A 26,211-nucleotide genomic window follows, 5' to 3' on the forward strand; every position below is an offset into this window, starting at 1 on the left:
TAATCGATCATTACCAAAACATAAAGTCCATAATCTATCAATTACATATATAGATACGACATAAATTAACATAATGTCTCAATCTAAACAACATATTAAATCTAAGTTGCTGTTGTCACATCAACGTGCATCAACATTAAGGCTAGATGTCTATGTTAATTTTTAAAAAATACGTATGTATATAATTCCTATTTTCTCTATGATATGATTATAAGATATAGACGTTAGGAAGAGATATAGTTAACTAGGCAAAGGTTTATATACAATACTAGTCCTAATACTCGTACGATGTACGGTAGTTATATAGATTGTATCATAAAGAAATTCGAATATGTCTCGTACGTGATTTGTGAGTATAAAATAAATTATGTTTAAATAAATCGATAATCGAATTGGATTTACCTTAAGTTTTTAAAATCAAATAAAAATTCAAAATTTGTAAGCTTAGAGGATGACGGCAAATATCCTTGTGATTTCGGTTCATAAACTCAATTTTTTGATATTTTCATGTTATTAACTTATTATAGGTAATATAAGTAACAAAAGTTGAAAAATTGTGAAACAAAAGGAGACAACTTTATTAATGAGAAAACGATCAATCATATAAAGTTATAATGTGTCTTGTATCTATAAGGTAAGAGTTAGAGTTTAGTTCTAAGTTTAATAAGAAAATTGAATCTATATACAATTATAAAAAACTAATTTAATAAAATAGATAAATTAAAAGTACACGTGTCGATCAAGGATTACGCCACATGTCATTTCAATAACATCTCAATCCTGTTTTAGTTTATTGGTAGATAACTTATTAAAAGTAAATTATCGCCATAGATACATAAAAGTAATAGTCTATGTATGTAAATAAAACATGAAAAAATAACTATATGATAAATAAAATAATCAAGGTATCTACAAAAAATAAGAAGAGGAACTATGTTACGTCTATCGAATAATGGTGGTAAAGAAACATCAAATATTATAGTGTCAATAATTTCAAACATAAGAGTTATTAATAGATTAACTCAATTTTAATAATATACTCGTATATGGTAAGAATAATATATTTAATGTTAAATATGAAAATTGATAATTACAATATGAGTAAAATTAGGAAACTAATTTTAACAAATAAAAAAGAAAAAGAAATTGACACTTGTCGACCAACTAACGTGCCACATGTCATATCAAGAATATCACAATCCTCTTTTAATATATTGGTAGATAATTTAATATTTTAGTATCTAATATTAACCATAGATATTCACTTATAATTTTATGTACACATACAAACTTTTATGTTTATAATATTAATAATAATAGATAGATAGGTGTTTATTATGTTACATATTTTTTTATCTCTATATAACTAAGAGATAATATGGTTTTTTTTATTACGTGACAACAAATTTTATTTGCCATTTAGAATTTAGTTTAGGTGTCATTCTTTGGTTTTTTAGTACCTTTTTTAAAAATAAAATAGTTATCTATTATCTAACTAAATATAAATATATTGTTTATGTATTATGCATTGAATTTTTTTATGTTAATAATTCATTTATGAAGTATATATTTTATATATTTTATTCTTTGATTTCATTTATTGCTACATGATTGTATTATCTAAACACTATTTAGAAAACAAGTCTATTGATTAGTATTAATATATTAATATAATTGTGTTTAATAAATAAGCTTATATTTGAATATATTGGTGTTACTTTATAAAATATATTTTTATATATTTTATTCTTTAATTTCATTTATTGCTACATGATTGCATTATCTAGACATTATTAAAATAAACAAGTCTATTAATTAGTATTCACATATTAATGTAACTACGTTTAATAAATAAGTTTAAATTTGAATATATTGTTCATACAATATTGTAGTCTTATAATTTTAAATTTGAAATAATTTGTGACGATTATTACTGTTTAATCTAGTATTTATATATTTGTGCATAAAGTTATGTCAGTTTTAATTGATCCAAATTATGATTTAAAATGGTTTAGTTACTATTCTAAAAGTAAAAGAATTTTTTTTTAAAAAGACCTACGTTAATTAATATATATATATATATATATATATAAATCAAACAAAACACAAATTTGTTTAAAGTATACTCCTTTTGTCCCATATTAAATGTACAATTTTAACTTTTCAAGTCTTTTGCTTTAAACTTTGACCATACAAATATTTGTCTATATTATATAACACTTCATATAAAATATATGGACAAATTGAGTTTTAAATGTACTTTTCATTATTCATCAACTATTATATAACACAAACAAAGATATTTATGGTCAAAGTTGAAAGCAGAAGACTTGACAAGTCAAAATTGGACATTTAATATGGGACGGATGGAGTATTACGTACATTTAATGCCTTTTTCTTAAATTATATTTAGTAATTTGTGATTATTAATAATAGTAATTATTAATCTAAATATGATTAGTGATAATCCAAAGGTTAAATTTAAAATTGTTTTTCATCAAAAGGTTGAGGCTTTTTTAAAAAGGATTTTAAGATGCTCTTTTATACTTATTGTTAGATATAGATACACTTAATTAACCGATCTGTTTTTGTTTCTCCACATTATGATACTATGTCTAAACGGGTCCAAATTTAAAAATCATAAGTCGGGGATTATTTGTAAAGTAAAAATCAAAATGTATTTATTTTTTTTCTTTTCTATGAAAAGAAAGAGTTTTGAGATTAATAATGAAAATAAAATGAACCGATCCATTTGGTGGGTTAGAAAATTTGGAATAAAAACAATTCGTTGACTTAAGGTCTTCTGTGTAAAAAGGAGTTGTACCAAAATAACGTGTTACACATAAACCAAAATGGATAAATATCATAAAATATAACAAACTTTGGACGAATGTCTATAGTAGGAAATAACTAAAGTTTTGTGTATTGTATGTAAACAACTTTAAAAAATATTTATTGTAGGTAAGAAAACATACGTGACAACCATATAGAGATGTCACTTGTCTGATTTTAATTGGTTGAATACATTTTCTTACATACAATAAACATATTTTCGAGTTGTTTACATACAATACACAACTTTAGTTATTTCCTACTATAAACATTCGTTCAAAGTTCGTTACTAACAAAAAAAATACATAGTTGGTGTAAAAAAATTGAAACGTTTAAAACGTGGTACTTTAATTAATATCATGAGTTGACGTGTTAAATTTGGACTTTTTTGGACCCGGCAGTTTCCTACTCTTTAGACATATATGAGAAAAAAAGCGAAGGAAATAAAACACGGAAATTAACCGAAGGTATGTTTTCAATCATGAGCTTGACTTCAAAAACTACACGGTCTTACGGGCATGAGTAGCATACATACATACATATATTGGTCAAGTCTATCAATAGTATATTTTTTTAACTGTTAATTACAGTATCAAACAATGATAATGTCTTGTAATATTTCCTCCAATAATATTACTTCTTCCATTCATCAGATGGTTCTTCTTACTGAAATATTTATGATGCTCCTGTTTATTATGTTATCCAAAACAAGTGCTACTGATGATTTTAACATTACTTCGTTAGAGAGAAAAGCTTTGCTTGCAACTAAATGGTGGCCGGGGCATTTAAATGCTTCATATCATTGTAGAGATTGGAATGAAATCACATGCAATGAAGCAGGAAGTGTAGTTTCTATAGAGATCTTCGACCCCATTTATGGTTCCTCTGATGAAGGTCCACATGATCTGCGAAGCCTAGACTTTTCTGCATTTCCTAACCTTGGTAGCCTTTTCATTCAAAGCTTTAGGCTTGAAGGAAGCATTCCAGAGGAGATTGGTTTGCTATCAAATCTGAGCGTGCTCTCACTTGCAGGGAATCGCCTCACTGGTACGTTACCTGTTTCACTCACCAATCTCGCCCATTTAGAACACCTCGATCTTGCTGGTAACAATTTCAGTGGTAACATACCTGTTTCACTCACCAATCTCACCCATTTAAGATACCTTTATCTTTCTGGTAACAATTTCAGTGGTAACATACCTGTTTCACTCACCAATCTCGCCCATTTAGAAATCCTTGCTCTTTCTAGCAACAATTTCAGTGGTAACATACCTGTTTCACTCGCCAATCTCACCCATTTAGAATACCTTTATCTCAGTGGAAACCAACTTATTGGTCCAATCCCACCATCTTTTGGTTCCATGGTAAATCTCACAGTCCTTGACTTGAGCACAAATCACTTGAATGCATCTATCCCACAGGAACTAAGTAACTTGCAATACTTAGAAGTGCTGAACCTGGGCGACAACTTTCTTCATGGCCCAATCCCTATTATAAGTTTTCGTAATCTTAGCAAACTGAAATTTTTAAACCTCGGCATGAACCGCATCAGTGGCCCCATCCCTCTAGGATTAGCAAATTTGACCTACTTAGATTCTCTCGACCTTAATCATAACTATCTTGAGGGTCCTCTTCCTCAAGAATCTGAAAAGCTGTCAAAACTTTCTTATCTTGATCTTTCATTTAACAATCTTTCAGGAAACGTCATGAAGTTTCAAGATCCATGTAATCTGAGACATTTAGACCTATCTAATAATCTTTTGACTGGAGGCATCACAACACCACATGTTTGCAATTTTTTAAACTATCTGGACCTTAGTAGTAATAATTTAGTAGGAGAGATATCAACTTTAGATTTCTACAATTTTCTCACACACATTAATTTTTCTAACAATCATCTCACAGGGATCATTCCTGATAATCTAGAAAACCAGTACGTAGATATTGACTTATCAAACAATGACTTCACTCGAAAATCTACCCAAAAAAACAACAAGCACATTGTCTATTTGGACATTTTTCTTCCTCTCTTCTTTGGAATTAGCTTCTTAATGATTTGTTGTGTGCTTTACCGTCGTAAAAAGGTTCCCACAGAGAAAATTCATATTGAAACGATAAAACATGGAGATGTGTGCTCCATATTGAACTACGATGGAACAATTGCATACGAAGACTTCATCACGGCTACAGAGGACTTTGACCTCAAATACTGCATTGGAACCGGTGGATATGGCAGTATTTATGAAGCCAAACTGCCTAGTGGTAGGGTATTTGCTTTAAAAAAACTCCATCGGTTTGAAGCAGAGCAGCCAGCATTTGACCAAAGTTTTAAGAATGAGGTCCAAATGTTAACCAACCTAAGGCACAAAAACATTGTCAAACTGTATGGTTTTTGTTTACATAACAAATGCAACTTCCTTGTTTATGAATATATGGAAAAGGGTAGCTTGTTTTGCGCTCTGAGTAACAGTGAATTTGCCGTCCAATTGGATTGGATCAACAGGGTGAACATTGTCAAACAGGTAGCTCATGCCTTGGCATATATGCATCATGATTGTATACCACCAATCATTCATAGAGACATATCAAGCAACAACATTCTATTGAACTCCGAGATGGAAGGATTTGTCGCCGATTTTGGAGCAGCGAGATTGCTCGACTGTGATTCGTCCAACCAAACGGTTGTAGCTGGAACCTTGGGATACATTGCTCCAGGTAGTTTACACAAATTTGTGTTTCTCTTGCCTCCATTTTCAGTTAAAACTTTACTAACGATCATTTGGTATTGATCATATAGAACTTGCCTATAGCATGCTTGTGACAAAAAAATGTGACGTGTATAGCTTTGGGGTGGTAGCACTTGAAGCAATTTGCGGAAAGCATCCAGGGGACCTCCTGTCGTCTTTAAATCGCTCTACTGGGCAAGATATTTTATTAGACGATGTATTGGACCCGCGACTGCCTTACCCAATGGACCAGCTAATACGAACGGAAATTGCTCGTGTCTTTCAAGTAGGATGCGCATGCATTCTCACAGATCCAAAGTCTCGACCCACGATGAAAATCATTTCACAAGAATTTTCCCGTTAAAATCATCGAATATATTCTTATACATAGATATAGTGTCCGCAAAGAGTTTTACCATTATTTTTTCATTGGCTCATTGCACGTAGGAATGTTGGTTTAGGAAAAAACAATAAGATGATATATATTGATTGTCTATAACATCTACAATATTGAATCATTGATGTGTTCATGATATATATATATATATATATATAACCCTTATAAAGGGATAATTTTTTCATTATTCTTAAAATACCCCTACTTCTATAATCAATTATAAAACATATTGGACTCTCTATTTTAGGAAATTCAGCAATCTTTTCAATATCCCATATTGTTCCCAATTTACACATTACCTCTAATTTATATCTCTAAACACAATATTCAACACACAGTCATTTCTTTCTCTCTAATCTATTTACACACACGCATATCGATTTCTCCTCCACTGTTTTATATTATTATCACCGTTTAACCGTCGCAACGCGCGGTCACCAACCCTCTTATATATATATAGTATACCGGCCACGCGTAATGCCCGATTCTTAAAAATTGGCATTTAAATTTGAAACTATAAAACATACACACAAAGAGCTGAGGGTATTGCATATAGATACTAGATTATTGATCCGCATAATACGCGGACGAACATATATAACTAATGACATGTTATTCTTTCATAATATCAAATATTGCCACATTTAGATAAAAAGATGCTGGAAATGATGATGTTATCATTATAAAATTATTGTATCCATTATATACAAATAATTAAGTACAATATTATTTATTAAGATATCTTAACATATTAAAGGTATAGAACAAAATGCATATGACAAATATTTATTACTCCGTATGTGATATTATAAACGTTCTATACAACACCATAAATTAATAATAATGTTTTAGTTTTTAGTTTGTAACAAAACTAAATGTATGTTTTATATTTATTTAGTTACATACATTTTTATTTTTCTAAGAAACGTGTGAATTGATCATAAATATCAAAAAGTTTTACATATGTTTAATTGTATGTATAATCAATTTAATTACATGCATGGGTTAACCTTTAAAAAATTATTACTCCCCCGTCTCACTACAAGTGTCATATTTTGAATTTTCAACGTTTAACTTTTACAATTTTGACCATATATAAAAAAAATTTTGTGTCAGATGATACTTGATGAAAGTTATATGAATTGATTGTGTGTTTAGAAGTGTTTTCAATGATATAACTTTCATTAAGTTTTATATAACACAATAAAATACTACCTTCGTCTCATATTAAATGTCCATTTTTGACTTTTCAACTCTTATGCTTACAACTTTGACCATAAATATCTTCTTTTATGTTATATAATAGTTGACGAAAGTGATATCAATGAAAAGTACATTGAAAACTCAACCCGTCCATATATTTTATATAAAATGTTATATAATATGAACAAATATTTTTATGGTCAAAGTTCAAAGCAGAAGACTTAACAAGTCAAAATTGGACATTTAATATGGGACGGAGGGAGTATATTTAAGGTCAAAGTTTAAAGATTAAGACTTTGAATATTCAAATTAAGACATTTTTAATAGGACGGAAGGAGTATAATTATGAAAGCTATATAAAAACTTTAATACCAAATAACTAAAAGTTAAATATTGAAAGTGAACTTTTCCTAAATTATGGTGAACTTTTTCTAAATTATACGAGTAGTATCGAATATTCTTCGTAATAACATAGGACGTTATACTACAAGGTGAGATGAATTTAGAAATTTAAACTTTTAAACATTTTTATATATTTGTTGTGGCTCCTACTTTTATTTAGTTATTAAAAATATGGCTCCTATGTGGCTCCTACTTTTATTTTTACAATATTTAAAAATTTTATGTTAAGTTAAAACAAATATTAAATATATATTTAAATTAAAAATATGTGACTGCAAATCTAAAAAAATAATCATATAAAGTTATAATATGTTTTGTATCTATAAGGTAAGAGTTAGAGTTTAGTTCTAAGTTTAATAAGGAAATTGAATCTATATACAATTAAAAAAACTAATTTAATAAAATAGATAAATTAAAAATATATGTGTCGATCAAAGATTACGTCACGTGTCATTTCAAAAAACATCTCAATCCTGTTTTAGTTTATTGGTAGATAACTTATTAAAAGTAAAGTATGGCCATAGATACATAAAAGTAATAGTCTATGTATGTAAATAAAACATGAAAAAATAACTATATGATAAATAAAATAATCAAGGTATCTACAAAAATTAAGAAGATGAACTATGTTACTTTTATCGAATAATGGTGGTAAAGAAACATCAAATATTATAGTGTCAATAATTTCAAACATAAGAGTCATTAATAGATTAACTCAATTTTAATAATATACTCGTATATGGTAAGAATAATATATTTAATGTTAAATATGAAAATTGATAATTACAATAGGAGTAAAATTAGGAAACCATTTTTAACAAAATAAAAAATAAAAAATTGACACTTGTCAACCAACTAACATGCCACATGTCATATCAAGAATATCACAATCCTCTTTTAGTATATTGGTAGATAATTTAATATTTTAGTATCTAACGAGGTTTTTGATCCGCGCGATGCAATGCGTAATGATGATATTAATAAATTTAAACACAATAAATATATAATACTAAGGTCATAATTATTAAAGGTATCACAATGCGAGAAAATAACAATGCATACCAGGTTTTAACCGAAAATCAAAAAACCGAGTTTAGATCTAATAGAAACTTAAAAAACTAAAACTAACGACATATAAAACACTGCATCGTCTTTGAGGATCAAGAATTGTCATCATTATTTAAATTGAGGACACGTCATTTCTTTGAGTTGGACTCGACACTTGGTTCCAAATTTAAGTCATCCGATCCCTATAACGTTTTCGTTGTGAGCTATTAGTAGTAGGGGTTCTCAAATTTAAAGTTACTTCATTGTCTTCCGTAACAGAATCCTGAAATGTTAAATCAATAATTTAGATATATAAATTTGGTGTAAGAATATATTTGTTCAGATTTGTAAATCGTTTTCTTGGAATTTAAAAATCTGACAATATATTTTAGTCAATAGTATTTGAAGAAAACTTGAAATTATGGCTTCGAAGGTGTACAGTAAGTGATCCTAACCTGTTGTACGCCATATTTGGAATGTAATAACAAAAAAAATTACGTGTGGTTTCACTGAACAGTTGCTTAGATATCGATTTAGTCTGACATTATCAAGAAACACCATATATGTAGCCATTGCTCCATTGAAACGTTCATATAATGATTACAATTTACAACATCGTTTTTTGAATAACAATTTTTTTTTCTATCATGTTTCACATCAATGTAACACACCATTTTCGATAATAAAGAACCAAAACCATGTCATCGTACTAACCAACCTTTTATAATGGAGAGGTATTTTCATTATAAAAGAACATACATTCATACATATGGCTAATTTTAAGATACTAACATATGATAACGATATGTAACATGCTGATATGTAGTACATGAATAAGAATTACATTAGAGCTAACACACATATAAATTAATGAACTTAATCCTAACAAACATGATATTGTACCTTCTGTGCAGTAGACCTCAAAAGGCCACGTATAAAATCAGGAGATTTTGAAAATAAGAATGGAACATATCAATCTGAAAAACCAAACATCTGGGTATAAAAACTTACGATTCTGATCGAATGTAATTAAATCCTTAATCATATTAAAATTTAAAGATTAACGAATCTAAATGTAATAAAATTATGAGTCATGTTAAAATCGTAAATAAATATAATTATAATTAAGCAATATAAAAACTTACGGATTCGTAATACGATGAACAGAAGATGAAGAGCTATGGGAGGAAAATATAGCCTCAAAACTCTTAACATGTATATATAATAAAGGATCAACATTGGTTTGATTTTTGCTATAAGATATCACTTTCTTAATTATAAAGATTCAAATTCCAAATATATAATGGTTTATACTTTATAGAATGGGAGAGTTATACATACGACAATTTATTCTAATTTAACCTAATTTATTTTTTTAATTTGTTTGTTAATAATAATGAAAGATATTATTTTCCAAAAAGTTAGATCCTCCGATACCTTTTTTACTTTTTCTAATATATAGTCATATTTTTTTTAATTCTATTATTTTGTTCTCTATTGTATAGTTAAAACTAAAATATTAGAAAAAATGTATGAGAATGTCACATAGGTTGTAATCCTATATGGCATATATATAAAATAAGTTTGAGTTGTTAGAGGCTCTATAATCATTCGGTTTCCTATTGTTTTAATAATTATATAGATATTAACGATAGATATTCACTTATAATTTTATGTACACATACAAACTTTTAGGTATATATATAATATTAATAATAATAGATAGATAGGTGTTTATTATGTTACGTATTTTTTTTATCTCTATATAACTAAGAGATGATATGTTTTTTTTATTACGTGGCAACAAATTTTAATTGCCATTTAGAATTTAGTTTAGGTGTCATTCTTTGGTTTTTTAACTCCTTTTTTTAAAATAAAATAGTTATCTATTATCTAACTAAATATAAATATATTATTCGTTTATGTTTTATGCATTGAAATTTTTTATGTTGATAATTCATTTATGAAGTATATTTTATTCTTTGATTTCATTTATTGCTACATGATTGCATTATCTAGACACTATTTAAAAAACAAGTCTATTGATTAATATTAACATATTAATATAATTATGTTTAATAAATAAGTTTATGTTTGAATATATTGGTGTTACTTTATGAAATATATTTTATTCTTTGATTTCATCTATTGTTACATGATTGCATTATCTAGACATTATTAAAATAAACAAGTATATTAATTAGTATTCACATATTAATGTAACTACGTTTAATAAATAAGTTTAAATTTGAATATATTGTTCATACAATATTGTAATCTTATAATTTTAAACTTGAAATATTTTGTGACGATTATTATCATGCAATACATGGGTTTAATCTAGTATTTATATATTTGTGCATAAAGTTATGTTCATTTTAATTGATCCAAATTATGATTTAAAATGGTTTAGTTACTATTTTAAAATTAAAAGAAATTTTTTAAAAAAGACCTACGTTAATTAATATATATATAAATGAAACAAAACACAAATTTGTTTAAAGTATACTCCTTATGTCCTATATTAAATGTCTAATTTTGACTTTTCAAGTCTTTTGCTTTAAATTTTAACCATACAAATATGTGTCTGTATTATATAACACTTCATATAAAATATATGGACGGATTGAGTTTTGAATATACTTTTCATTGATATAACTTTCATCAACTATTATATAACACAAACAAAGATATTTATGGTCAAAGTTGAAAGCAGAAGACTTGACAAGTCAAAATTGGACATTTAATATGGGACGGATGGAGTATTACGCACATTTAATGCCTTTTTCTTAAATTATATTTAGTAATTTCTGATTATTAATAATAGTAATTATTAATCTAAATATGATTAGTGATGTCATCAAAACAATCCAAAGGTTAAATTTAAAATTGTTTTTCATCAAAAGGTTGAGGCTTTTTTAAAAAGGATTTTAAGATGCTCTTTTATACTTATTGTTAGATATAGATACACTTAATTAACCGATATGTTTTTTTTTCTCCACATTATGATACTATGTCTAAACGGGTCCAAATTTAAAAATCGTTAGTCGGGGATTATTTGTAAAGTAAAAATCAAAAGTTATTATTATTATTTTTTCTTTTCTACGAAACGAAAGAGTTTGAGATTAATAATGAAAATAAAATGAACCGATCCATTTGGTGGGTTAGAAAATTTGGAATAAAAACAATTCGTTGACTTAAGGTCTTCTGTGTAAAAAGGAGTTGTACCAAAATAACGTGTTACACATAAACCAAAAATACATAGTTGGCGTAAAAGTTGAAACGTTTAAAACGTGTTACTTTAGTTAATGTCATGAATTGACGTGTTAAATTTGGCCTTTTTTGGACCCGGTAGTTTCCTACTCTTTAGACATATATGAGAAAAAAAGCGAAGGAAATAAAACACGGAAATTAACCAAGGTATGTTTTCAATCATGAGCTTGACTTCAAAAACTACACGGTCTTACGAGCATGAGTAGCATACATACATACATATATTGGTTAAGTCTATCAATAGTATATTTTTTTTACTGTTAATAATTACAGTATCAAACAATGATGATGTCATGTAGTGTTTCCTCAAATAATATTACTACTTCCATTCATCAGATGGTTCTTCTTACTGAAATATTTATGATGCTCCTGTTTATTATGTTATCCAAAACAATTGCTACTGATGATTTTAACATTACTTCGTTAGAGAGAAAAGCTTTGCTTGCAACTAACTGGTGGTCGGGACATTTAGATGCTTCAGATCATTGTAAACATTTCGATGGAATCACATGCAATGAAGCAGGAAGTGTAGTTTCTGTAGAGATCTACGACCCCATTTATGGTTCCTCTGATGAAGGTCCACATGATCTGCGAAGCCTAGACTTTTCTGCATTTCCTAACCTTGGTCGCCTTTTCATTCAAAGCTTTAGGCTTGAAGGAAGCATTCCAGAGGAGATTGGTTTGCTATCAAATCTGAGCGAGCTCTCACTTGCAGGGAATCGCCTCACTGGTATGTTACCTGTTTCACTCGCCAATCTCACCCTTTTAGAACACCTCGATCTTGATGGTAACAATTTCAGTGGTAACATACCTGTTTCACTGAACAATCTCACCCATTTGCAACTACTTGATCTTTCTAGTAACAATTTCAGTGGTAACATACCCGTTTCACTCACCAATCTCACCCATTTAGAATACCTTGATCTCAGAGAAAACCAACTTACTGGTTCAATCCCCCCATCTTTTGGTTCCATGGTCAATCTCCAAGTCCTTGACTTGAGCACAAATCACTTGAATGCATCTATCCCACAGGAACTAAGTAACTTGCAACATCTACAAAGCCTGAACCTGGGCGACAACTTTCTTCATGGCCCAATCCCTATAAATTTTGGTAATCTTAGCAAACTGACATTTTTAAACCTCGGCATGAACTGCATCAGTGGCCCCATCCCTATAGGATTAGTAAATTTGGCCAACTTACATTCTCTCGACCTTAATCATAACAATCTTGAGGGTCCTCTTCCTCAAGAATCTGAAAAGCTGTCAAAACTTTCATATCTCGCTCTGTCATTCAACAATCTTTCAGGAAACGTCATGAAGTTTCAAGATCCATGTAATCTGAGACATTTAGACCTATCTAATAATCTTTTGACGGGAGGCATCACTACACTAGGTGTTTGCAATTTTTTTTTTAGACTATCTGGACCTTAGTAGTAATAATTTAGTAGGAGAACTACCATTTTTAGAATTAAAATATTATTACACACACATTAATCTTTCTAACAATCATCTCATTGGGATCATTCCTCATAATCTACAATACCCACAGTATGGAGTTGTTGACTTATCAAACAACGACTTCACTAGAAGATCTTCCCACTATTTGGATATTTTTCTTCCTCTCTTCTTTGGAGTTAGCTTCTTAATACTTTGTTATGTGCTTTACCGTCGTAAAAAGACCCCAACAAATAAAATTCATATTGAATTGATAAAACACGGAGATGTGTGCACAATATTGAACTACGATGGAACAATTGCATATGAAGACTTCATCACGGCTACGGAGGACTTTGACCTCAAATACTGCATTGGAACCGGTGGATATGGCAGTGTTTATGAAGCCAAACTGCCCAGTGGTAGGGTATCTACTTTGAAAAAACTCCATCGGTTTGAAGCAGAGCAACCCGCATTTGACCAAAGTTTTAAGAATGAGGTCCAAGTACTAACCAACCTAAGGCACAAAAACATTGTCAAACTGTATGGTTTTTGTTTGCATAACAAATGCAACTTCCTTGTTTATGAATATATGGAAAAGGGTAGCCTGTTTTGCGCTCTGAGTAACAGTCAATTTGCCGTCCAATTAGATTGGATCAAGAGGGTGAACATCATCAAATAGGTAGCTCATGCCTTGGCATATATGCATCATGATTGTATACCACCAATCATTCATAGAGACATATCAAGCAACAACATTCTCTTGAACTCGGAGATGGAAGGATTTGTCGTTGATTTTGGAGCAGCACGATTGCTTGACTGTGATTCGTCCAACCAAACGGTTGTAGCAGGAACCTTGGGATACATTGCTCCAGGTAGTATATACACAGATTTATGCTTCTTTTACGTCCAATCTCAGTTAAAACTCTACTAACGATATTTTGTTATAATCATATAGAACTTGCGTTTAGCATGATTGTGACAGAGAAATGTGACGTGTATAGCTTTGGGGTGGTGGCACTTGAAACAATTTGCGGAAAGCATCCCGGGGATCTCCTGTCGTCTTTAAACCGTTCTAATGGGCAAGATATATTATTGGACGATGTATTGGACCCACGACTGCCTTACCCAACTGACCAGCTGATCCGAACGGATATTGCTCGTGTTTTTCAACTAGCATGGGCATGCATTCTCACAGATCCGAAGTCCCGTCGCACAATGAAAATCATTTCACAAGAATTTTCACGTTAAAACAATCGTATTCGTATATAATATAGTATCCTCAAGTGTTTATGCCGTATTGTACTCGTATGCACCTGCTTTTTCATTCGGATTTCAATATTTATATTTGCAGTAGGACAAAAAAAAATAAAAGATGATATTGATTGTCTATGACATCTGCAATGTTGGATCTGATAAAAACAAAGTCTGTTTTTTAGATTATAAATGTGTTTATGTTATATAGAATCAATGATAAAAGATCATACCACTGCTCGACTCTTTGAACTATAAGTTATACACACAAGACTTTGTTGACTCAAAGTCTTCTATGTCGTCTTCACCATTGACTTTCAATGAAATGCAACTTGTACCCTTCTAGCGAATATAACTAATGACTACCTCAAAATAAGTTTGAACAGGTTCTTAGCCGACACTATAGACTACACTTTGCACCAGATCAGTTAGCTGGCGAAAAGTGTTTGCAGGTTCTTAGCCGACACTATCTGGTGCAAAGTGTTTGCAGGTTCTTAGCCGACACTATATAACTTATACCGACACTATAGACTACACTTTGCACCAGATCAGTTGAGAAGGCATGAACCTTCAAATTTGAATAAAAACCAAATTCCGTATCTACTGATATATAACTTATACAGAAATAACTAGCCAAATAGGATCCACAACTATCAAGATAAGGCATTTCAATACCAAAAACATATGATAAAATCTAAAACCATCATCTTCTTAGTGTTTACAAGAATTCAAGCACAAAGATGCATATATGACCCATAAATGTTTGGAGGTTAAAAATTACATTCCTGGTATTAGACAGCCATCAGCAGTTGACAGTCATTACCAAATTCAACTTTCCTGCCAAACACAAAAAGACGGTTTGTTCAGGAAGTCAACAGCTACACCTTCATTAAAAAGAAACATCAACCACTGTAAGTATCCTATGCAAAAAGGACTTTGGCAAGTGAAATCCATGGTAACACAGAGTTCACCTTTCTCTCCACCAAAGATTACTTGCACATAGCCATAAAAGCTATCGCCTCATTCAACATCAATAAGTTCGCCAAATCATCACCTTCATCATAATCATCATCAGAATCCTCATAATCAACGCCATGGTAGAAAGGATCATCATAACCATCAGAATGTATCTCAGACTCAGAAGTAACATCATATGGCACGTCAACATTTTCATCAAGATGTTGGAAGCCATCAAGAGCATCATGAGGCAGCTTTAGATGTTTGATCTGTTCAGAACATCTTTTTCCAAGGTCTCCCTTAAGATCAATGTACAAACACTGACGTAAGTCAAATGAATCAAGATGAAGACAACCATCCAGAATCGCCTTCAACCCAGTATTTGTCATGGAATTTCCAATGAGTTCAAGATGCCTTAACTCAGGAAGGTTTTTCCCAATTGCTACAGCTAACGAATTCCTGTCAGCCATGTACTCCTCATCATTAACATGATCATTACAGAATATATACGCTACTTGATTAACTTTGAGTGCTTAGCAGGGGACAGTAGCGGCCAGCAGCTTAAATATCTTCATCACAGATTTCTGCTTCACAAAGGCTGAGTTCCTCCAATAATGATAATTTCTTCAAAGGTTCAACCCAGACTCCATACATTTCACCAAAACAATAGATAATCTTGAGACGTCTAAGCTGAGTTAATGTACCAGAGAAACAGGGAAAAATAAAAAGTTACCATCATTTCATTGTAAAAACTAGGGACTGCTATCATTTCTATCAAAAAGTATCAGATTATATAGGGTCTGCCAGTTTATTGGGGATCTAGAGAAAGGAAGCTGCATGTTATAAATCAAATGCAGATAGAGTTTATTTAAGGGGATTGGATTATAAATTCAGCTGGTCATGTGAATTACCAAAGGGTTCTTTTTAAGGCTGCCAACACTTCCCGCAGTACATGATGGATAAGTATCAAATTCCCTAACAATATGCTATATTGGATTTATACTATTTCTATTGGATTATGTTTTTAAATTACTGGCATTTTATATTGAAAGAAAGTAGTAGAAATATGGTTACAGATAGAGGATGAGTCAAGTTGCTATCTAGACAATAGTAGGTTTTAGAGTATAATTTAAGCTGCCAACTTGCTGAAGTTATCTACATCGCTGGGCAACAGCAGTGCCTATGGAGAAAATGGCCTATGGGTGCTTACATATTACAATATTACATGGCCACTTGGACGCGATTTAACTCTAAAAATTTGGGCCGTTGTTACCTATGGGATCCCAATTCAACAATAAATGTGTCGGACTAAAACTCCAAAGCTCATTGATCAAACAGGATAGATCATCTGATCCTGTGAACTTCAACAACACTTTAAAATGGGGTTCTATCAAATTCTGAAGTGCAGATTCTATTGTTTTGGACCCGAGTGCCGAGGACAGTTATATTCAGCTACAATTTAATTTCTTAATCTAGGGCCGTGTTTTGGGTTTCATGACCAGAGCAATGGTTTTCAGAAGCGATTAATGCCTAACACATTTACAGTTTTGCTCATTTTATAATCATATAAGCAGCCATACTTACTCTAAAACAACAAACAGGTAAAGAAAAGAATCAACTTTCATATCAAACGAAATCAATTTAGCATCAAGAAATAAAATGCATATTATGAAACTGCTAGTATAAGATAACAAAGCCCATCCACAATGTCTATAATTTCTAATACTAATTTTATGTATTAATTTACTTAAAAGTCACACAAACCAGCAAGGTTGGATAGATGGTTTACATCCCTTGCCTGACAAAGGTCAAGAGTTCTTAGATAGAGCCTGAAAGCAGCCTCTCTACACTGTCTACATATTAACCTCCCCGATACTCCGTCGAGGTATTAAGACCCAAAGCCCGTGGAAGACAGCATTGGGTGCTTACTTACTTACTCTAGTCTAGTCTAAAGTCAATTGGCACACCGACAAAACATAAATTACAATTCAGCATTCCTACCCTTCGATTCCATACTACAAAACTGAAAAATGTAATATATAAGCGATATAGCGAAGAAGGCCACGATCGCAAACGCCAACGATAGAAAGATCAACCATCTGGCCCTGGCTTCTATCCACAGCATGCTTACATAAATTCCGTCAAACATGCTGTCCAAATGAGTCTGAAAAATAGTCCATAGAAACCACCCTCCAAATAGCAGGCTCCTTACAGATACGCCGCCAAGTAGTGCACACTTTCTGTACATTTTTTTCATGTATGTCAAACACATCGATTCTAGAAAGTATTCGCCATTACATCTGACGGAATATCCAACCAGTTCCTTTTCGTCGCTAATTGCTTCTTCTTAACCTGACATCGCTGCTTTGGTTTTAGAACAAACTTCACCTTCTTCTCTCGCCTTCAAGTACTAGATAATAATTCTTTGATTTTTTTTTCTTGTCCATTTTTCTGTTTGTTTGTTGCAGATTTTGTGGTTGAACCCTAGACTGGAAACAAGCACTTCCCTCCCATTCTTTTTTTTTTTTTTTTAATTTTAAAATAGAAATATTAATCGTAAAAGTTATTTAGCCCAGCCCAAAGCTCCAATAGCTACAATACTACACATGTTAATAAAAATTAAAGAAAAGTTACACTACCACCAATGTCTTGCACACTTGCACGTTTCACTGTAACTATGATGTGTAAGTTAATAAAAAGTTTATAAATTTAATAAATATTTTTCTTGTTATCAGAGCTAATGAGATACGAGTATATTTCGTTAGACAAAAAGGACTTGTCAGATCGAAATTAATCTCACTGTTGGAGGTAATATATTTTGTAATTAATGAGCATAGTGCATGTGCGTTGTAGCGGCTAAAAGGTGATGATAACAATATAAAAGGAAAGCGGTGGTGTAGATCGAAGGAGGCGGTGGAGAAGGAGGGCGGCGGCGGAGGGTGATAAAAGGTCGATGAGAGCGTGTAATGATTAGAGACAATGTGGGAAAGGATGATATATAAGGTTTTATGTATAAGTATGGGTATTTTGAGAAAAAAAAATGCTTAATTTTAAGAAATCAAATACTCTTTATAAGGGAGTATAGATAGATATAGATACCTTTACCGGATGTATTCTTATTCTCACAAAATTCTATATATTATTTTTGTTTTTCTTCGTTTGTTTGAATAATTTAGTATTATATTTTAGGCTCATGTCCAATGCACATGGCTTATGACGTTATTCATATTAGATGTTAAACTATTATGGTTTAAAATTTAACTTACTATTTTTGAGTAATAAAAAAATTGATCTATATGTCAAAACTTTGAGTTTTATATTGAAACTAGTCTCCAGTCTCGTCCGATTGACAAACAGTCTTAAAATATATATATATATATATATATATATATCAAAAACTTGTCTTAGATTATTCTTAACATGTGTGGGGTTCAAATTTTCAACATGAAAACGTTGTCTTCTTTTCAATAAATAAAAAAAATAACAAAATACATGTTATATTCTAAATTTTAAAAAAAATAAGAAAAATAAATTAATGAACAAAATGAGTAAAATAAATTTTAAAAAATAAAATCTTTTGTATAAGTCATAATCAACCGATAATTGACAACAAAAAAAAAAACTAAAAGAGTTTAAAAAATAACAATAATATAACAACTAAATATCAAATAATGAACAAACATGAATAAAATACCAAAAATTAAACTAAAATGATATAAAAAAAACGTATGTTTATTTGTTGAGAAGCTATATAACCATGATACTCTTTTAAAGATAAAAAAAAGGAATAATGGAGAATGACTAGTAAAAATTTAGGTTGTATATATAATAACTTATTGTGAAAGTTTTAAGAATAGTATATATTTTTTTAATTCAAAAATATTTGTTTTGCTATAAAAAGATTTATGATAGAGTTTTAAAAATAATTTTCGATTTAATAAGCAAAAAAGGAAAAAAAATATTTAGAAAATGTTGAGCTAGAGTAATTAGGATGTAGTTTTAGCAAAAAAAAAAAAAGCTCGTATATTAGTATATCAAAAGATATTATAGATAATTAATTAATAAGTTATAAAAATAAAAAATTAACTTAACATATTTTATAGATTTGAATAAATAAATTTATTTTTATATTATATAACAGTATGTCATTAATTATAATACATTATAAAAATTAGTAACAAATGATATGAAAATCTATATTTATTATATATAATATGATTTATTTATAATCCCTACATCCCATTTTAAATGTTCTATTTTATCTTTCTCGAGTTTTTTTTCTTTCAACTTTGACCGTAATAATTTTAGTTTGTGTTATATAACGCTTGCTATAGAATATATGAATGGACTCGTCTTCAAATCTAGTTTTCATTGATATAATTTTTATTAACTACTATATAATATAAACAAAAATATTTACAGTCAAATTTTAAAGGAAAAAAATTTTAAAGTCATTCAATATTTAAAATGAAACTGAAGAGTAATATAGAAGCTTTAATTATACAAGGATTCTATACGATCTTAATATTGATTAAAATTAAATGCCTAAATCTTAACCTCTTCGTATACCGTTTAGATATTGGGGTTTAAAATCCTGAATAGTTTTTTTTTTTTTCTTTTTATTCTAATATTTTTAGTATATATATTGTGTACGTAGAAATTATTAACTTAGCTAATTCGTAACTTGCAAGTTAATTAAGGTTCGGTTTTGGTATATGTGGCCATGTGGGATTAGGAAATAACTTACAAGGATTATTATATTTAGAAAAAATGGCATATATTTTTCAATTTTATGGCAAGTGTAAAGCTATTTAATCCCAAAACCCATTTATTTATACTCAAGGGTATTCGATTTTCGATCAGGCATCTTCTTCTTTCTCTCTAATATTTGTTTTAACCCATTTATTTGGTCATATTCACGAAAAGCAAGAAACATTATACCGACTAGATAAACGAACATAGATATATTGATTATTGAGAGATATATACAGATTATATATATATAATCCAATTAATCGAGTTTCTGAAACGCGTCCTAGCTAATCCGAGTCAGATAAACAAACAGACTGTGTAATGGCCGTGGCAGAATCGGAGTTCTCGGAACGTGTCCTAATCCGATCAATCTTAACCCGACCTGATGGCGGTGCCAGTTTGGCAGGACAAACCATAAAAGTTGGTGGCTGGGTGAAAACAGGGAGAAAAACAGGGAGCGTAAAAGAAGGCAAAGATCAGTTACCATTCGCTTTCGTTGAACTTAACGACGGATCATGTTCTGCAAACTTGCAACTGATGATCTATTCCGACGTTGCGTCGTTAGATGAAGTTACTCGAACCGGCACGTCCATGCACGTGGAAGGCGTACTTCAAACGCCTCCTGTTCAGACCAAACAGTCTATTGAACTTAAGGTTTCCAAAGTGATTCATGTCGGATCTTCTGCTGATGAAGATCCGACGAAAAAGTATCCTTTTCAGAAAACATACTATCCTCTTGAGTATCTTAGGGATTATCTTCATCTTCGACCTAGAACTGCTACTGTAAGTTAGTATGTTTTGTATATATATATATTGTCGATTATTCTGTATATAAATATGTAATGCAAGTGTATTATGTTATCATGACTTAACTATTTTATGTGAATTGCTATTTTAATATATTGATTCAACAAAACAAGCATACTTAGGGTTAGTATTGGCAGGTTTGAAATAATTTAGATGTTTTGTTGTTTCAGATTTCTGCGATTGCACGTATTCGTAGTGCATTGGCGTATGCAACTCACACGTTTTTTCAAAAACATGGGTTTTTGTATGTGCACACTCCGATTATCACAACTATTGATTGTGAAGGTGCTGGAGAGATGTTTCAAGTGACGACTTTGATTAATGAAGCGGAAAAGGAATTGACTAAAAGTACGTCTCAAGAAGATGTGGATGTAGCCAAAGGTGTTGTGAAAGAAAAAGGTGAGATAATTGCGAAATTGAAGGCTGATAAAGCTGAGAAGCCTGCGATAACAGCTGCGGTTGCAGAACTCACTAAGGCGAAAGGGAATCTTGCAAAGATTGAAGAGAGGTTTAACATGAAACCTGGTATTCCAAAGAAGTATGGGAAGGTTGACTATGGTCAAGATTTCTTTGCTCGTCAGGCGTTTTTAACTGTTTCGGGCCAACTTCAGGCCGAGACTTTTGCTTGTGCACTTGGCAGCGTTTACACTTTTGGGCCAACTTTTAGAGCTGAACATTCTCATACGTCACGCCATCTTGCAGAGTTCTGGATGGTTGAGCCCGAGATAGCATTTGCAGATATTGAGGTAATTATAATACTTGTATAATGCAATCCTTGTAGAAATTTTAGAAATTCAATACTTGTATAATGTATGTTATCAGTTTGAGCACATCGACGTTTATCTTGATCATCTTACAAGTTTGAAATACATATTCATTCATATATGCAGGGTGATATGAAGTGTGCAGAGGCATATGTTAGGTTTCTGTGCCAATGGTTACTTGACAACTGTCTTGATGATATGGAATTTATGGTTAACAAGTTTGATAAGAATGCTATCAAACGGCTACAAATGGTTGCTTCAACAAACTTTGTACGCCTGACATACACCGAAGCAGTGACAATTCTTGAGGAGGCTGTTTCTAAAGGGCATAAGTTTGAGAGAAAAGTAGAATGGGGGATTGATTTGGCATCTGAACATGAAAAGTATTGTTTTTGCTATAATTTGTTGTCACTCATGTTTACTTGTTGTATCACTTAATGGCGTTTCACTAGTTTCAAGATTCGCACTTTGTAGGTATCTGACGGAGAAGAAATTTGAATCTCCTGTGATTGTATACAACTATCCTAAAGGGATAAAAGCATTTTACATGAAACTCAACCCTGACAAGAAAACAGTAGCTGCTATGGATGTTCTTGTTCCTAAGGTACAATTTTCATTCTGAAAGCAAAAGAATTCTTGGTTGCTATTAGCACATTTGTATTCGAGGTGTCGTATAGCAAAACTGTGTTCATTATTCGGTTAATATTCTGTTTTACTTTAGGTTGGTGAACTAATTGGAGGAAGCCAAAGAGAAGAGAATTACGAGGTTCTCAAAGAAAGGTATGAGAATTAGACACTGTACTCTGTCTTGTTTTAAAAAAGAAAAATTTATTAGTTCAAGGTTTGTAGCATATGGAATGAATCCTCTGGTATTATGAAGTAGTAGGATCAAACGGGTAGTTCGACAGATTTTGGGTTGCCACAAAAACTTGTTTCTAAATTATTTTTAATACTCGCAACTAATTTGTGTAGCAAATATGAATACGACAGTGTAGGAGGTTTTTTCGATTAAAGAAACACTTAGGGCCATTTCCGACCCACTTGGCCCATTCCTTTTTATAGCCATTTCTTAAATATTTTAAATGCTTTAAACTCGTTAGAGTTAAAACATAACCTATATTGACTCATACATGAGTAAATGGGTTGAAATTGTAATCCCTGGTAGTCACACGCAGGAGAATTGGAAATCAGATCTGTAAATATGCGCTATGTAGACAGTTTTATCTATCCGGGTTTGTTATAACATAATTTTATTTCATGGTACGCAGGATGCTTGAAATGGGGTTGCCACTTGAGCCGTATGAGTGGTACCTTGATCTGCGTCGTTATGGAACCGTAAAGCACAGTGGGTTTGGTCTTGGATTTGAGAGGATGATACTTTTTGCAACAGGAATTGATAATATTAGAGATGTAATTCCCTTCCCAAGGGTTCCAGGCAAAGCAGATCTTTGAGGTATTATGGTACAGTACAGATCAGATTTGCATAGGATCATCCCTTTAATTAAGTACTCATAATTATTAGAAACCTAATGTTTATATTGTTAAAAGCGAGTTGGATACACATGAAAGATTTTGTTGCTACGTTCTTTTCTAATTTACCGTTTGGTGGTGCTAAAGACTAGTTTGCTTCGTTACCGTGACAATTTATATAATGACCAAAATAAAATGATGAAACGGAACAAAATTATATGAAATCTTAATGACAACATGATATTCTGTAATGAAATCACAATATACCTTACATGGGATGTGAACTGGTAAATTCATAAAGGTACTTGGTAGTGTGGTACCTTCATCAATTCCAATAATACTTACAACACTCATTTTACATACATACTCTGGCAAAATCGCAGAATATTATCAAAGCCTACATACTATCGAGTTTGATCATAAGAATTACAACACTCATATTACATACATACTCATGAGCGTTTCTATGTTTTAAGCTTACATTCAGGCTAAAGAAGAGCTCATAAAGATTAGTCATAGGATTTTGGTAGCTTTATTATGCACTTTATTTCTTTATCGTGACCAAACTGCAAGAGAGGCCATTAATCCAGCCCCAAGGAACAATGAAATATAAGGTGCTACTTGAAGTCTAGCATTGCATCTCATCTTCTTGCTATTGAAATCAGCAGCAATAAGATCAACTAAAGCCATATAAACCAAAATCCCAGCAGATATGGAATCAAGTACCCCTTCGATAATTAGAGCTCTAGGGCTGTAAGGGTTGTAAAATGAGCTGATCGTTATGCCTATACCGACCCCTAAAGGAGTTGTTACAGCAAAAAAGCATGCCATTATAGTCGAATGAAGAGACCCGAGTTTGGCCTGAGAAACACACCCTCCTAGTGCAAACCCTTCAAAGAATTGATGGAATGATAATGCTCCAAGTAATGGTCTAATGGTACACGGGCTTTGTGAAACACCTAGTGAAAGTCCGATCAGGATTGAATGTGACACAATTCCGAGTTCCAACACCTATCAGATGAAAAAATAGGTTACTAAATGATTGCTTACCGTTGTTTACTTTACAAAGTATAGTGCTTTTCCCTTTTTTAATTAATCAAATACGATGCTTAGAAGATGCAAAATTAGTGGGTATGTCAAAACGGGTAAATGGATCGCATTGGATGGACAAAGCCTGTACAGAAACTTTCTGTCTCTTCTTTTCGTAAGTTTTACATATATTAACTAGTATGATATGATATGATGATAATAATATGTATTTTGAAGTATATGGATCTAGGCGGATTTTTTGCATTATGAATACATTGGGGTGACTTCTGAGAAGTTTGACTTATGTGACCAGTTCAACAGTTTCCACTTGAAAGAATACTAAAATATCCCCCCTGAATATCAAATATATAACCGAAATCGTCCCACTTACCTATTACTTGACTAAAAGAACCACCATAATTTGACAATGACAGAAAAAGCTATCATACATCTAAAAGCCCTTTTAACAAGATATTAGTTGCACCAAAAATCGATCAAGCATGCTACCTGTGAAACGACATGCCGAACACTGTCTTCGTCATCATCATTTAGACCATGGGAATGCATATGTGAGTGTCCTTCCGAATGCTCACCTGCTTCTTAGTGACTGTGAGTCTGTGACTATGATGTGCAGCATGGGCATGAATTCCCACAATGTGAATTCCACCAGTCTTCTTCCCCAAACACATTTTCATTCTCATTAACCTCCACAGGAGTTATCAAAGATTCCGTATCAGAATCAACTAAATTATCTTGAACATCATGGATTTTTTTCACTTTTCTACTCTCATAGTACTGAGTGCTAACAAAGTCAACAAGTAATATGGTCAAACAAGCCATCATTAAAATGAAACCAGAAAAGGGGAACTGGGCCCAAGGGGTTTTTCGAGCTTAATTGTTTCAAGCACTTCCTCCTTTGCATTACCAGTGAAAGTAGTGTCCCATCCCTGCAGATTCCAGTTGCTGCTGCATGGGTTTTGGAACAAACAGCTTCTAGCCTTTGCCTTTTTCTATACGAAGATTTAATTTTTTGTTGTTCATTTTTCAGTTTCGTTGAATTTTGCAGATTTTGTGGTGAAATACTCTACTACACTAGAGACATGCAAATATTTATATGTTAAGAAAGAATGACTAATAAAATTATAAGCGTTTTAATTGTTCCACACTGGTAGATCTTTTACAATTAAATAGTGGTTACTATCATTTGATTTTATAATTCAAATTCAAATCTATATTCTCTGTAACGTACTACTCTTATTATATTTTAAGTATAAAGATTTCAAAAATTGTATCAAAACATGCTTTTGACTGTCATTTTTTTTCTAAACGTAACATAAAAACGTTCTGTATTTCAAAGAGCCCTTCCATTACTTCCAATTCTTGCTCTTTAAGTTTAGCAGCATGAATATTTTAACTGTAGCTTATTTTATGTTCTATAAATTGTATTGCACGAACGAATAAACAAGATAACAGAAAATTGCTCCATGGTTCTGTTTCCTTTCGTATATTCTTTTGAAGATTGACTATCTCGAAATAAGTTTTTAGAGGGTTTCTATAGGAAATAGTACGCTTAGGAAAAGATCAGTTTGCTGTAAAAAATTGACATATCTTATACTGAGTCATTATTATCTAAATAATTGACACTCTACCTAGTGAAAAAGTGGAAATAATCGACAGATTTAAACAAGACTAAGCTAAACTGCAGAAAACAGAACAAGCATACAACATCCTATAATAGTCTACCAAGATGCTAAATACAGAACACCAAAAGCAAGACAGAAGTTCATATGTTCTGTCCAGGTGTAGCACTACCCATAAAATGACCAGATCCACGAATTAGGGCCTCAGATAAAACACTAAAAAG

At 31.3% G+C, this 26,211-nt stretch overlaps 3 protein-coding genes and 1 pseudogene across 3 annotated transcripts; 2 read left to right on the forward strand and 2 right to left on the reverse strand.

Moving 5' to 3' along the window:
- The first annotated feature begins 3,437 nt into the window (after positions 1-3,437).
- On the forward strand, positions 3,438-14,583 carry LOC122601667 (probable leucine-rich repeat receptor-like protein kinase At1g35710). The gene is made up of 2 exons (XM_043774409.1): positions 3,438-5,547; positions 14,273-14,583. The coding sequence occupies exons 1-2, from the start codon at positions 3,438-3,440 to the stop codon at positions 14,563-14,565; spliced, it is 2,403 nt and encodes an 800-aa protein (XP_043630344.1). The 3' UTR covers positions 14,566-14,583.
- Positions 14,584-15,218: 635 nt separating this feature from the next.
- On the reverse strand, positions 15,219-16,379 carry LOC122598838 (putative F-box/LRR-repeat protein 23). Its single transcript, XM_043771323.1, has 2 exons — positions 15,540-16,379; positions 15,219-15,405 (listed from the first exon to the last, which is right to left on the reverse strand). The coding sequence occupies exon 1, from the start codon at positions 15,993-15,995 to the stop codon at positions 15,558-15,560; it is 438 nt and encodes a 145-aa protein (XP_043627258.1). The 5' UTR covers positions 15,996-16,379; the 3' UTR covers positions 15,219-15,405; positions 15,540-15,557.
- Positions 16,380-20,573: 4,194 nt separating this feature from the next.
- LOC122598835 (asparagine--tRNA ligase, cytoplasmic 1-like) lies at positions 20,574-23,420 on the forward strand. Its single transcript, XM_043771320.1, has 6 exons — positions 20,574-21,060; positions 21,255-21,830; positions 21,975-22,231; positions 22,323-22,452; positions 22,570-22,628; positions 23,117-23,420. Exons 1-6 carry the CDS (start codon positions 20,599-20,601, stop codon positions 23,298-23,300), a joined length of 1,668 nt encoding a protein of 555 aa, XP_043627255.1. The 5' UTR covers positions 20,574-20,598; the 3' UTR covers positions 23,301-23,420.
- Positions 23,421-23,822: 402 nt separating this feature from the next.
- LOC122601668 lies at positions 23,823-25,388 on the reverse strand (annotated as a pseudogene).
- Positions 25,389-26,211: the final 823 nt, after the last annotated feature.

The sequence above is a fragment of the Erigeron canadensis genome, chromosome 5 (genome assembly GCF_010389155.1).
Source record: "Erigeron canadensis isolate Cc75 chromosome 5, C_canadensis_v1, whole genome shotgun sequence".
NCBI lineage: Eukaryota > Viridiplantae > Streptophyta > Magnoliopsida > Asterales > Asteraceae > Erigeron > Erigeron canadensis.

What these genes read in the sequence shown, in the direction of transcription:
- LOC122601667 (XM_043774409.1), top strand. Translation starts at nt 3,438, where the DNA reads ATGTCTTGTAATATTTCCTCCAATAATATTACTTCTTCCATTCATCAG. An exon ending in CTTGGGATACATTGCTCCAG is followed by an intron (nt 5,548 to 14,272) that starts GTAGTTTACACA and finishes ATAATCATATAG; the next exon opens with AACTTGCGTTTAGCATGATT.
- LOC122598838 (XM_043771323.1), bottom strand. Translation starts at nt 15,995, where the DNA reads ATGGCTGACAGGAATTCGTTAGCTGTAGCAATTGGGAAAAACCTTCCT.
- LOC122598835 (XM_043771320.1), top strand. Translation starts at nt 20,599, where the DNA reads ATGGCCGTGGCAGAATCGGAGTTCTCGGAACGTGTCCTAATCCGATCA. An exon ending in TAGCATTTGCAGATATTGAG is followed by an intron (nt 21,831 to 21,974) that starts GTAATTATAATA and finishes TCATATATGCAG; the next exon opens with GGTGATATGAAGTGTGCAGA. An exon ending in TTGGCATCTGAACATGAAAA is followed by an intron (nt 22,232 to 22,322) that starts GTATTGTTTTTG and finishes CGCACTTTGTAG; the next exon opens with GTATCTGACGGAGAAGAAAT.